Below are 14,503 nucleotides of genomic sequence, written 5' to 3'. Positions count from 1 at the left end.
TCCCACCACCAATCATCCCTGTAATCGAGCGTCGAGCTGCGTGATTTGACTGCGCTGCGCCTCTGCAATTACGCACGTTTTTTTTTTTGGATAGATGGGAATGTCAGTAAACAACACGGCGAAGAAGAAGAAGGCTGGCACGGGCTCGCCTCTGCCCCTCACCCGCTACAAGTTGTGAGGATCTGCGCTGTTTTTGGACGCGTGTTGGGGACGAGGAGGGGAGGAGAAGGCGCTGTGTCTGTGTGTTGTTTATCAAAAATGACTCGGAAAGGCTGGAGCTGCGGATCTGCGTTCACGACTCCACGAGCGACGCACGAGCCAAACCAGCTGAAATAGTGAAAGTGCGAGCCCGGGCTTCTTAATGCACGTCTCAGGTAAGATTTTGGGGGGGCTGGTGGAACAGGCCAGTGTTATTTGGTCGCTTTGCTTTCCTCGTTTCAACAGAACACAGCGCCAAAAAAAAAAAAAAACACGACAGCAGCTGGTCACAGACAGCGCTGCGGCGTGGACTGACGCTCTCCAACGCGCGTTCAAATCCGTTCTTTCTATTTGCTTAGTCGCTACGAGGTAATACAGCGATGCACATACGTCTAAGTTTTGCCATAGGGGTGTCATTTCCTGGTCGCTCATAAAAAGGACCACCCGTTTTTTACGCACGCGCATAGCCGCACTTGCCAGTTGTTGGACGCACAGGCCTATCAGATGGCATCAGGGGGAAGAACCGGTGTTGCTTGCTTCCTAGAACATGAAACACAGTCTTGTCCAGGCCGTTTGAAACTATAGAGGCCTTCTGGGGGTTAGGCCATATGGGGTAAGCTGCTGTCTAGTAATATATCTTTGAGTGAGCCAATGGGGCTACTTTCATGACGCACGCTTGAGGTATTTACATTGAGGCTCTATTTACATTCTTGTCGTGCCATTAACACCTTCAGCTGAATGCATTCCACACAAATTACTTTTATTTTGTCTGCTTTTGAAACGTTTTTTTTTTTTTTTTTTTACGATTTCCAAGTCATTAAGCGGTTACTACTTTACTATTTGTCCTTGAGCAAAGGTCTACAGGTCTCCTCCAGTCACACAGCTCACAGCAGACAGTTATTTGCACGTTTCTTTTTAAAATACAGGACTTTCGAATGCACTCAAACCACATCCGGTTGCATGGGGACCTGAAGTGAGGTGAGAGGAGCTGCTTTGCACAGAGTCACTATAGTTCATTTTTAAATAGCTCTGCAGCTTTCATGCAACAGTTCACTAGTCTGGATTCGCACACTGGCCACAGCTGACCTCTGGCACCATTATAACTTGGCCGTGAGCCAGTTTGCATGTTATATTGCTATTATTGGTCCAGTGGGGAGCTATCTAGGCTAATAACCCCTTTTGGTGGGTTCTATATGACACAAAACTGACTCTCATGAGCATTAAGTCATGTTATAATGCTGTTACCTGCTCAAAAACAGACCTGGAGTTGTGTTTTGTTTCATTACACGTGTTTATTATTAGTCTGTTACATCTCCAAAGCTCAAAATGCTCCGTTCCATCTTGCGATGTCATGAAGTGGTAGTTTTCAAGCTAACAGCCACGTTTTACCTTAAGTTCAGTAGAGATCGGGCTGAAATCCGGGGCTGAAATGATCCAAATGATTCTAGAAATGAAGGTGTACGGAGTTTAAAAACACAGCGGAGCACTTCCTGTATTACCACTTAATGACATCGCAAGGTGGGACGGAGCGTTTTCAGTTTGAGAGAAGAACTCGGGCTAAGTGTGCAGGTTTGTTTGCGTGTTAAACATGTGTGAAACGATGAAACAGAACACAAATACAGGTCTGTTTGTGATGAGGAAACAACATTATAACATAGATCAGAAAATAGAATAACACGTGAACTTTAAAACGGCACTAAATTGGTCTAGAAATCATAATATATAGAAAAATCTTAATGGTACAATTGAAAATGGTCCCAGTTAATGAGAAGTGAAATTGCATTTTAGACACTTGCACGATTGCACTTCTGTTTTTATGTCATCCTGAGAAAACCCGCTCCGCTCGTGCTGTGTAAATACATATTGTGGGATCGCTAAAAATATGCTGAAGTTCTGAGGTCGTTATTTTAATCTTCCTGTACGCATTTGCCTGGAGGCGCGTCCTGCTTTCCCCGGCTGACTCCAGCAGTGACTAAACTGACAGCTCCTTGTCCGGGATGAGCTGTCAGGACGAGAGCGAGCTGTGCCCTTCCCCGTCCCTTCTGCCAAATGTACAGCGAGAGGAACAGCGTGTGTGTTAGTGGGTTATTAGTGTTTTATTGTGGTATTTACAATGATCTAAGCCGGTGTTTCTCAAACTTTGGTGTGTGGGTTGCCTTTTGGTGCTACACGGGTTCCTCTGAATATGTTTTCCTTTGGGTTAATCATTATTTGAAACGTACACAGGATCTAGTCTCATTTTCGACTATGTTTAGCTCTATGTCAGGCACGATACAGCGCAAAACTTTTAAGCCAGTGCGTTGCTGTACACGATAACACGTTTTGAAGTGCGATATAATAAATACAGACAATAAATGATAATTATGCCACTGACAAAATAACCCTAGGGCACAGTTATACCACAAAACTGTTCAAAATGTCCCTCGTTAAAGAATTACTGGGCAGATTTAAAGAAATGTATAGATAATGTAAAGATAAAGACCTTCCTTACACTTTTGAACTGTTCTATTTGGGCAAACCTGAGGCTAATTTGAAAAAACTTGAATATTAAATTGTTTTTTCGTTAATTGTTCCTGTTGCTAGCGGGGGAAAAAGGGGCAGAGGCACCAAAAATGGAAAACTGTGTTGATGTGATGCATGATATTTATGTTATGGAGAAATTGACTTATACTTTAAGATTAGAAACAGAGATTTTTGAAAATATATGGAAAAACTGGTTGGATTCTGTAAAACCACTAAGATTAGACTTTATTTAAATGCAATTGTTCCCCTTTGTTCTGGTTCTGGTGTGTTATTTTTAATATTATTGTTATTTTTTATTTTATTTTTTGTAATTTTTGTATGTCATTTGTACAATACATGCATATAACTGTTCAAAATCTGCCATATTGTTAAAAAAAACACATGAGATGCAATAAATAAATAACAACGAAACACTTTAGTTGTTAGTTTGGATCTGTAATAGAGTAGAGAGTCATTTAAAGTTATTAATTTAGCCGTTTACTAGGCCTGTCACGAACATGAACATGAAACATATCTGATATTTTACTCCAGAGATAAACGATGATATTGACGCTACTTTGCAACAGGCTCAGTAACAATAACGCAAGATCGAGTCAGTGAACCATTTTTAAATAGACAGTATCTTTAAAAGTCAACAATGATTAGCCGTAGAAGCCATTTGTTCAAACTGCTACAGCTCAAATCTTGTTATATGCAAGTCAAATCAGTTTGCAATTTACACGTAACTAACACAAATGATCAGTTAAACCGTTAAAACATTAAAATTGTCAATAAATATATACATTCATGGAGAGTTTCGCCATTAATTCCAACTTCCAGGTTCAGTTCATGCTTCGTTTTGCCGTTTTTTTATTCGTACGCAGAGGTTTTTTGGTAAAGAATTCCACATTTGGGATTCGCAGGAGTTAAATGAGGCTTGACTGTGTTTGGTGTGAACTCGAGGAATCACCGGGAGACTCGTCGCAGGTGATGTGAAAAGTCTACGGGGCTCATAGGGAGGTCGTTTTTACAGCTAAAGAAAGGTGAGGTAACGGTGTAGATCCTTGAAATATATCGTGCCAGTCGATGTAGTGATTATGACGACAGGCGTAGTTACAGTTTTTAGACTTACAGTTATAATCCTTGAAGAAGTTGTTGTACTGTGCTCCCTCTGCGGTTGTCTGTGGTTGAACATTTATCGGGCGCGTTGGCAGGTGCGCTTTTACCAGTGCCTTCCCAAAACAAACAGAGCTGATGTTATGACTGGCCCTGAACCGTCGTGCGATATCCAGTTTGTCAATAAGTGTGTTTAAACTCTCGTCTGTTTTACAGTGGAGTCGCGTGGCCATGGACCCATTCAGCCAGCTCATCCTCACCATCTCGGTGACAAGTTTCTTCAGTTTCCAGTGGCTTTTCCACAAAGTCAGCCCCTGGATATCGCTACGCATCAGTCCAGGATTCATCAGCCTCACTGACAAGCAGAAGGTGGAGTGGAACTCAAGGTAGCCTCTGAAAATGGGTGATAGTGCATGTCCTCAGGTTGCACGAAGAGCTGGCTCTGCAGGTTTTCATGTCCCTGGGCATTACTTCCCGTCACCTACTTTTCTCCGTCAAAAGTTGTGTAATTCTATAGAAATAACTTAGTCGTTTTTGATCCACAAGGGAAATTACTTGGAGAAAATCTGATTTAAGTTGCTGTGCTTGGCTGTTTCTTTCTTTTTTTTATTTATCTTTATTTGTCAGGACCATGTACAAATTTATGAATCTTACAAAAGAAGAGATGATTTGCACCAGATTTAGCTACTGCTCCTTTCCATGTGCAGTCCCTGGTCAGGTGAACACTTTTATCGCGGTTTACATTCTAAAAATAAGCCGCAACAGGCAAAATCCGTGAAGTATCAGCTTTATTTTTACAATTATTTTATATGTTTTTTGCTGTAAAACCCCTCACCACACACTTTATACACTTTTCTCACACAGGCGTTAACATTTTCTCACATTTCTCTCTCGTTTAAACTCTCTCAAAGTTCAAACCTTCGTCGGCGTCTTTGTCGGTGCAGAACGTTTCGTCGACATTGTGGGTTTTGTCGGGGAGAAAACAAATCGCAAACGTACAGCACTTCAGAGTCACACTGCGATCCAACGTTTATGTAAATTTGTCTGAACACATTCTGTACTGGACAGGAGACACGGCACGGAGGAGACTGATGGACAATGGTCTACAGTCCAACAGCCAATCAGGACGCACAACACAATGGTCTACAGTCCAACAGCCAATCAGGACGCACAACACAATGCACGTTCATACACTGAAAAAACCAAAACGCAGAAGTACGAGGCCCTGAAAGATGAATTGAGGGACAACTGTACACTAAAATGTCCCCATGTCCTATACAGTATGTGTCCTACAGTCCATACCAGTATAAAAAATCATTAAATGCAGGTTTTTACAATAAATACAGAACAGAACAAATGAACCAGGCTCGTGTCGACACATTTCACTGGGCTCGACTCACTGCTATAATCAATAATTTCCAGATTTCATTCATACTGGCTTCGCGGCTCTTTAGTGCACTTGTGAAATTGAAACGGTGATTTATGATCCCGTGTAAAGTCATATTTTGTTGCGCTCCCGGTGCATGCTGGGGCTTTACTTACAGTTGCTTGTGCCGTCTGACTGATGGCTAAGCGTGGCTCAGTTCGTCTGAGGGCTCGGATGGCTGGCAGTGTGTGACCCTGCAGCAGTGTTTAATCTCTCAGTCTAATTGGTTTCAATCTTTGTGTAGCTCTCACAGGCTGTCGGCTCATTCACAGAGCTCTCCAAATGCGTTTTTATATTCAGCCAATTCAGCTGTTTTTTTCTCATTTATAATAACACATCGTTCTTGTATTAACTCGGCGCAAGGCATGGCAAGTTTTTAGCGTAGTTTAAATCGCTTTACGGAATAAGAAAGGCATTAAAATCACAATACAAACACATCAAAACGTAAATAATCGTCCTAAAATTAGAAGAATGGTAAATTGTAAACGTCTGAGCGCTGTTACTTGTGTTTTTCAGGACAGTATCGACCTTTCACGCTTTGTTAGTCGGGCTGTTCTGTCTTTACATCTTGTTCTTCGATGATGCTGTCAATGAAGACCCAGTTTGGTGAGATTTCGCTTAAGCCACACAATTAATAAAATGCTTATGTTCTTTTATTCAAATCAAACACCAAAAGAAATGTGCCTTTTACAGGGGAGATCCTACATTAGTGAAGACTAATGTTGCCATTACAACTGGCTACCTCATTTCTGGTGAGACGATTCTACTCCAAATGTCACCTTTTCCATAATTATAAAATGTGTGAAATCTAATTAGCTCGTTTTTGTTGTTTTCTGTGTTGTTGTTTTTTTTAGATCTGCTGCTAATATTTTACTATTGGAAGGCGATAGGCGACAAGTTTTTTGTAGTTCACCATCTGGCAGCGTTGTATGCTTACTACTATGTACTGGTGAGTACCCTATTGTCCAGTAGCAATATGTGCAGGCAAGATGGGAAGGAGACAACCTAAAGTGAACAGCTCTGTCCTTAATGAGAGGCTTAAATGGCAGGAAGACGACAAAACAGATAGAAGTTGCTAAAGCTAATGTTAGTTTACCTCAGATGACCTCACAGAATCCAAGGTTAGCTAAGGACAAACTGCACATTTCAGGACGTAGAAGGTAGTTAGAAGTTGTTAATATCGCTGGATAAGATAACGCCTGGTGTGTTTCCAACTTTATTGACTTTCATATTTTGATTGGATGAAGTTTACATCATAAATCAATTACACCCACGTCTCCTTTTGACAAATTGGCACACGTCCGAATCCTTGTTCTTCCACTTATCAGTTTGCTCCATGTTCTTGTTCAATCTGAGCCCAAACAAAATCAAAATGTCGACACTCACATCTGTCGACTGTAACACTGTAGCTCCCGTATCTTTGCGTCGCTGATGAATAGCGGATAAAAACACGAGGTGGTGCGGGACAGACTCATCTAGGGCAGTGCCGCTGTTCACTTTTGGGTTTATCTTACACCCTCCAGGTCAATGAGAGTATCTGCATAAATAAAGACTTTGAATGACTTTGGTATTTTTTGCATGGAATGATGGAACTGGCTGCCCCTTCCCTCCTCACCTTACCCTTACGGTTTCTGTGCTTTTCTTCATTTGATAGCGGGTTCCTTTTGTTGTCGCTAATCTGAAGTGAACTGAATTTGTCCAAGCTATGGCAGCTGTGAGCATGAAGCACTGTTTGCAGACAGGTTTTTTTTTTTTTTTTATGCATGCTAACAACTCGTATTTACCCTACTCACTGATTCTTCTCCCTACCTTCAGTACCTTCTGCATTTCTGCTTTGTGTCAAGGCCTAGTCGTGCTAACTTCTGCTATCACACTGTTGACCAAGGAAGCAACTACACTAAAGTCTTATTGGACAAATGGAAAACGATTTTAACGATTCAGAACGAAAAAAACATCCTATTTTTGGCATATTTTCCACTTTAAATTGATGTTAAAAAGCGATACAGAGTGCATTGTTCTTCCTCTGAGTCGTAGGCTAAAAATAGTCTCTGCACTACTGATACGCCAAACATTTTTAAGTCATTGGAGCCATAAAATACTGTGTTCGCTGTGCTACAACCTGTTTGATGGACAGAGCAAGCACCTGTATGTACACGGATGGTAAACGAGAATAGGTTGGCCATACTGTCACTGGACACTCATGACTGTTTCTAAAGAGTAGTTCTGACCAAAACCAGAAAACAAAATGTCCGTTTCATTAGTTTTGTACACAGTCAAATGTGTCGTTTGTCATAGTTTTAGTTTAATGTGTCAAATGTGTTTATGTGGAAGTGTTTGTGTTAACATGTAAAAGGCCTCTGAATGAAAACGAGGCGCTTTAACACTTTAACGATCTACTAAAAGCTCACGTTAAGCTGTATACTGACTAATACTTGTATGTGAATCCTCGATATACATTGCAGATATATATCAACCACTAATGTCCGTTGAAATGTATGTCTTTCTCTGTGTGATTCTCAATAACAATGTTAGTTATGGCTGAACGGGCCTTTAATGCATGCTCTCTTATCAATGTATTAAGTGTGTTGCATTTTCTGTGGCGGCATCTTTCTGTTCTAATCGATGTAAACATGTGAGTCTCTGTGTTCTCTGCTGACTTTAACATCAAAAGCCCCTTTCAAACCCCACATGCAAAATCTACCAACTACATGGGCCGTGTCACTCGTGTTCATGCAAAAACTACCAGAAGAGTTCGAGTCATTAAACTGGGTCCGAGTCATTAAACAGGGTCGCATTGATCTAGACGGGGAGCGCTCTATTCCTTTCTTGTCTGCTGTTATTGCTGTTGTGTGGCACTGAGCAGATATGATGCCCAGTCACAGTATGGACTTACCAGTTCCTAGGGGTATTAGCATGGTAATGCTAGCAGGAAATATATGAGGTTTAACTGTGTGTTTGTCTCACATAGTAAGTATCTGTAATAAAAGCCTTTGTTTCAGGTCTGAAGGTAAGAATCACAGACGTGTGCACACATCACACAAACATCAGACACGTGTTTCTTTAAAATGACGGTAACATCTAGGACAGAGTGAGTTCTGCTTCATCCTACTGGCCACTAGAGGGCAGTGTGAGGACAAGCAGTCAGTGTTTTCAGCACTGTTCTCTGTCATCCAGGATTCATGGAACTCTAGTTACATTTGTAACTCATCTTTAGCTGATTTAGTTTATTCATATCAACATTTACATTATTGTGATACATAAAACATGGATTTCAATTGTGGCTGGTCGTCTGCCTGTACCACAATCTTAACATATAGACATCTGTGTCCTTGGCACAAATAAAAAAAAAACAGGTACAAACATAAATGTCTGTAATCAGTCTGCAGTCATTATTGACATTATTGATACATTTCTATGTCTCTCTGCTTTTTCTTTAGACACAAACTTATTTATTCACCACAAAACATGATTTAAAAAATACCAAGGCTCATCTGTTCGAGAAGGACTTGACCAGGTGGACACTGTTTTAAAATCTGCTCTGTTATTTATTATTGAAATGCCAAATGATTAGATACTCTGGCCTGTTTGCATGTTTCCCAAGTTCCATTGTGTGTTTGAGGACACAAATACCAGACACATCTTGTATACTAAGATATGGCTTAAATAAACAAAATGAAGGCCTGTGTGAAACTATGTGAAACTGCTCCAACAACATCCTAGACCACAAAAACATTGAACACTACAGTGTGGACTCTTTAGTTTTCAGCTTCCAGTTTTCCCCCATTCTGTTAGGTAGTTTTGAATTGTTACTTTCTGCAGCAGTGTTAGATTTCCATCACTCTGAAACCCATGGATTATGTGGAGACACGTGACTGTTCCAAGAGTTTTTTTTTATCCTATTTGTCACTTTCATGTGTGCTCCTCTCCTGTTCTTACCTCAATATTTCAGGGTCAAGGGATGTTGCCTTATTTTGCTAACTTCCGCCTGTTAGCAGAATTCTCCACTCCATGTGTTAACCAGCGGTATGTATCTGCGCACAGGACCTACCACGCCACCATTTAAAGCGTAAATACTTTGATGCCTGTCGCTAACTTTGTGTTTCAGTTGGTTCTTTGAGGTCCTAGGATACCCCAAGTCCTCCCGACCCAACATGGCGAACGGCGTTGCTATGGCAGTGGTGTTTTTCATGGTCCGTATCGCCGTCATCCCGGTGTACTACAGCCGTATGTACGCTGTGTACGGCACCGAGGCCTTCTACCTGGTGCCGTGGGGCGGGCGAGTGGCCTGGATCGGTTCCAGTATCTGTTTGGACATTATGAACGTCATGTGGATGCACAAAATAGCGAGAGGCTGCTACAAGGTTCTTCGATCAGCGCGGAAAAATAAAGTAGATACATTGCAGGAAAATGGAAAATCGGATTAAGATGACGGATCCGATGCTCGAAATGAGACACAAACTTACCGAATGTAAACGGAGGATAAGGGAAGTCCCATACAGTGTGAAATGTACGTGAATGGACCACCAACCCGGCCAAACATAAGCCATGAAACAACCTCTTAGCAATACTCTGCATGGCCAGCTTGTTTCATGAGAACGCTAGCAGGAGGTTGTACACAGACTATGGACGGATTTACCCAAAACACACACAAACTGTCAAAAAGTTTACGGTTCTTATTAGTGTTCCTTTTAATATATTTAGAGAAACTTTTAATGTCTGCTTTTTCTAATATCATCATAACCTGTCCATGTCCACAGGTCAGATGTGTTGGAGAAGTTAATGTTGATGCAGCAGTCACAGTGATCCTTGAAACTGATTGGATGGTGCCATAAACTCTTCTATTTTGTGGGATAATTTTGCTGTTTTTTCCGATTCAGTTTTGCCAAGCTATGAATTAATTTATTATGTGGTCTGAGTAATGTTTTTTACAGATTCAACACGATGATCACTTTATTATTTTAGCTGTATCTTTTTTTCTATGTTTTTTGCCTTGCTGGGATCAAGGCGTTCATACATTTATTTAACATGGAAAGTTAACACAATGATGCAATAATTTATGTCCCTGAAAACCTCCTGGTATGGGATTTAGAGAGTTGTTAGCGCTAATGAAGCTCAACAATTTAACATTTTAAGCGTCTGGGAGTACATTTCTTTTCTTTTTTATTTTATTTTATTTTATTTTTATTGTGTTTTATGTTATTGTGTTTTGTTTTATTTTGTTTTATGTTGTGTTTTTTCTTTGTTTAGTTTTTTTTTTTATTCTGTTCTATTTTATTTTATTATTTATTTATTTGTTTACTTTTTATTAATTTAATCGTTTTTTTATTTTATTCTTTCTTTCATTTTTATTTATCTGATTTATTTTATTTTATTATTTTTTCAATTTTTTTCATTAATTTTTTATTTGTTTATTTTATTTTTATTTTATTTATTTTATTTTATTTTTATTTTTTTATATATTTTTTTTATTTACTTTTATTTGTATTTATTTATTTTTATTGAAGATTTACAAGAAAGTCCATGACAAACATGAATGGTAGTGTGTCCAGTTCAATCAGGGACATGAGGGGACAAGGCAGCGTTTTCCAAATACAGACTGAAGCAGGGAGAAAATACCTTCCACGCACAGATTCTTCCTCCTAAAACTCACCATATTTAGCTGAAGCGTCGTTCTTACATCACAATAAACCACAGTCGTTTTTGTAGCGTTAACTCGAGCTGTACACGAACTGCTTCTGTGAATCTCTCCGGACAAAACGAGGGTCGCCCGTTTCAGTTTCCATTCGATTCTGATGAGTTGCCTTTTAGATGGTGAATATTTGGGTCACTCCTGTTTCTTCTGTGCTTTATCCACGGGCCCAGGCCTGTCTAATGTGATACTCGTCATAGCCTTTGTTATGGACAGTTTAAAATGTAATAACGTGGGTATTTACTGTTCTATCGTTTCTTGCAATTTCACATTTTTGACGTATTTGTGCCAGTTTTAGGTTTTTTTTACAATATTTTTGAACATAATTTTATTCATCAGTGCCAACTTTCCAGAGTCTTGACTTCTAGCGGTGCGTAGATTTCCACAGTTTGCATGGTTTGGCGCACTTGGAACAGCAGCTTTAATCAGCTTTATTTAAAACTATTCAACTGGCATCGATATTTGTTTGTTTGGAGGTGAGGTTCAGGACGCTGGGTCTGCATGGTCAGGAGGTCTTCTTCACGCGCCCTCTAACTGCATGTCGTATTGCATGAGATTGCACTGTAAAACAAACTAGCATATTTTTTACGTTTATTGATTCCTATGTCAATAATAATAAGATGTAACCCACAAACGCTAATCAAGATAATCCAGCAGATCTTAGTAGACTACACAGTACACGATGAATGAGTGAAGGAGTACTTGAATACTAACCACACGTCTAAAGAGTGTGGGCCGTGCACACAGACCTTCGCTGGCATCTCCTTTCTCTCTATTATTTAATTACCATTGAAAGTTCAGATGGTGGATGCCTCTAACGACGCACGGCTCTGATCGTGTTACTGTTTTTGTTTTGAATGTTGTGCCGATGAGAGACGTTAAGCTCAGAGACATTCTATGAATGTATGAAAACAAAATATTTGTCATTTACATCTCACTTGTTTTAACAATAAAGATTGAAATATTGATGTTTTTATGACGACAGCTTTGTTTGGGTTTGTTTAGTGAACATTTTCAGTCAAAAATTTAAAAAAAAAAGTATAGTTTGGAATATAAAATGAATATGTATAATGTATAATCCTTTATTTTGAAGGGCTTATGTGCAGTGGTGCAAGAAATACTCAACTGTGTTAAGTAAAAGTACAGCAAAAAATGGGCCAAATAAAAGTAAGAGTCAGATGAAAAAAATACTTAAGTAAAAGTTTTAAAGTACCAATTTAAAAATGTACTTAAAGAGTGAAAAAGTAAAAGTATTTAGTGCAGATTTTGAGTCTTTTAAAGTTCCAAATGTGGTGATTTTAATAAATATTTGAGCAGAATTTTGTTCTGCAGAAACAACTGAATCCATTGTATTTTCAGTTTTTATTTGGATATTTTTTTATTTTGCTCAAACTACAAACATGTAAAAAATAAACCCTCAGCCTTTTCAGCAGGTCTCAAACTGTATTAAAAAATACTTTTACTTTTCAGTCCTGTACAAAAATGTTGTGGAGTAAAAAGTACAGATACTGCTCCCAAATGTAGTGAAGTAAAAGTAAAAAGTATCCACCTTAAAATGTACTCAAATAAAGTACAGATACCTACATTTTTTTATTTAAGTACAGTACTTTACTACTTTTATTTTGTTATTTCCACCACTGCTTAAATGGGACTTTTCAACAGCTTTAAATGTGACACATTGACTGTATTACACTGTCATAACCACCAGGGGGCACAATTTCAAGACAAGAAAAGTTGCAAAATCAGCAGAATCTTATCAGTTAAATGCATGAACCACACAATAAAATAACATGTAAACAGCACATGAAAAGCATAGGTCCTGCACGATACAAAGGTGTGTGTGGTCCACTGGCCCATATATGATGAACTCTGACCTGTGGGCCGCAGCTAGATGATACGACACATATATTCTTACAGAAAAAAGAAAAAAATATATACAAAATTCACTCAAAAGGCTTGATTTTGCATAGCAGTGTTGTGTTTCTTTGCACTGTAGAACTGGGGTCTGGGGTGACCTGTGTCTCTTTTGATTGTCCTGCACAGACATTAGGCCCATGTCCTCGTCCCACTAACTGAGAATGTCCCACTTTGTCACTGATGCCTCATGAAATAGAAAAAGTGAGATTCACAAAGGAAATATTGTCAGATTTTTTTCTTTTTAAGAGTTCTGGTTTTCTAGAGGAGTAGCCTATGTTTGCACACCAGGGCTACAATCCTGGGTCTATGAAAATAACAATTGATAAAATAAATAAATAAACAAAGTAAATAAATAAATAATTAAATGCATTAAAATAAAAATAAAAATGTAACTAAATAAATAAATCAAACAAAATAAAACAATAATTAAATGCATTAAAATAAAATAAAAAATATAACAAAATAAATAAATAAATAAATAAAACAAAATAAAAAATAATTAAATGCATTAAAATAAAATAAAAAATATAACAAAATGAATAAATAAATAAAATAAAATAAAAAATAATTAAATGCATTAAAATAAAATAAAAATAAACTATACTAAAAAATACAATTAATTAATTAATTAAAATCTAAATAAATAAATAAATAAATGCATTAAAATAAAATTAAAACTATAACAAAATAAATAAACAAAATAAAATAAATAAAAAGTCACTGATGATGGTAATTACACATGTTGGCTATAATCTTCACATATTTACATGTAAGTGTCCATTCATGTGTGCTGTCCCTTCACAAATAAGTAAAATAATCAAATGAATGTGGAGTTTTTGGTCAGGATTTCTTATGTTTAACCTTATCACACACATCTCACCAGACTCAAAAACGTGTCCAAACAGCCTTTACACATTTCAGGAGTTTATGTTGTCACTGTTATCATGGTTATGACACATAAACACATCTTATATAAACATTTTACTGAGAAAGAATGTATTAGACTATTCCCCGAGATGACCACGGCCCCTTTGACCTTAAAACATGAGCAAAGTGCAGTCCTATTATCAGGTCTGCATGTGCCTTATCTGGAGCTGCGCGCACCTCAGGATTATGGTCAGGAGCTGCTTTAAAGATCTAATTAGAAGCAATATAAATGATGTTTAAAAGGAGATTAGATAAGTCACGGGTCAGTGTTGTCTTCTATTTAAAGAGCTTATTCCTGAGACTTTACCTACTTTATTTTTCATGCATTTGTTTGGGTTTATTATTGTTATTTTATCTTTTTTTGTGTTATGTGGTGAAATTTGCCCTTTAAATCTAGACCTTTGTGTTATCTTGGTATCTAGGCCAACACATGTTACATATATGTCACCTCACATGTTCGACTACACATGAAGTGACATAATTAACAAACTGGTCCTTCAGAGTCTGCAGGGGTCCAGGTTCCCAGGGGCCACGTTCTCCTCCCCCACAAAACAACACATATAACAACAGGTGGAGAGTTTTGGTCTTACTCCACCAAAACCAAGTGTTACCCGGTGTTACCCAGTGTTTTTTCCCAGTGGGTTCAAATAAACAGATTCAAATAATCCTGCTGTTGATGAAGCTCTTAAAACTCTTAAAGGTCACTGTGATATAACGACATAAATGAG

The 14,503-nt window shown here is 38.4% G+C and overlaps 1 protein-coding gene across 1 annotated transcript; it reads left to right on the top strand.

The window, feature by feature from the left end:
- On the top strand, positions 1 to 10,343 carry LOC117388418 (TLC domain-containing protein 4-B-like). Its single transcript, XM_033985964.2, has 7 exons — positions 1 to 374; positions 4,033 to 4,202; positions 5,759 to 5,848; positions 5,936 to 5,994; positions 6,097 to 6,191; positions 9,192 to 9,265; positions 9,348 to 10,343. The coding sequence occupies exons 2-7, from the start codon at positions 4,048 to 4,050 to the stop codon at positions 9,664 to 9,666; spliced, it is 792 nt and encodes a 263-aa protein (XP_033841855.1). The 5' UTR covers positions 1 to 374; positions 4,033 to 4,047; the 3' UTR covers positions 9,667 to 10,343.
- Positions 10,344 to 14,503: the final 4,160 nt, after the last annotated feature.

Source organism: Periophthalmus magnuspinnatus, chromosome 20 (genome assembly GCF_009829125.3).
Source record: "Periophthalmus magnuspinnatus isolate fPerMag1 chromosome 20, fPerMag1.2.pri, whole genome shotgun sequence".
Taxonomy (NCBI): Eukaryota; Metazoa; Chordata; class Actinopteri; order Gobiiformes; family Gobiidae; genus Periophthalmus; species Periophthalmus magnuspinnatus.
The sequence above is the reverse complement of the archived record's forward strand: the minus strand, read 5'-3'. Positions and strand labels throughout refer to the sequence as shown.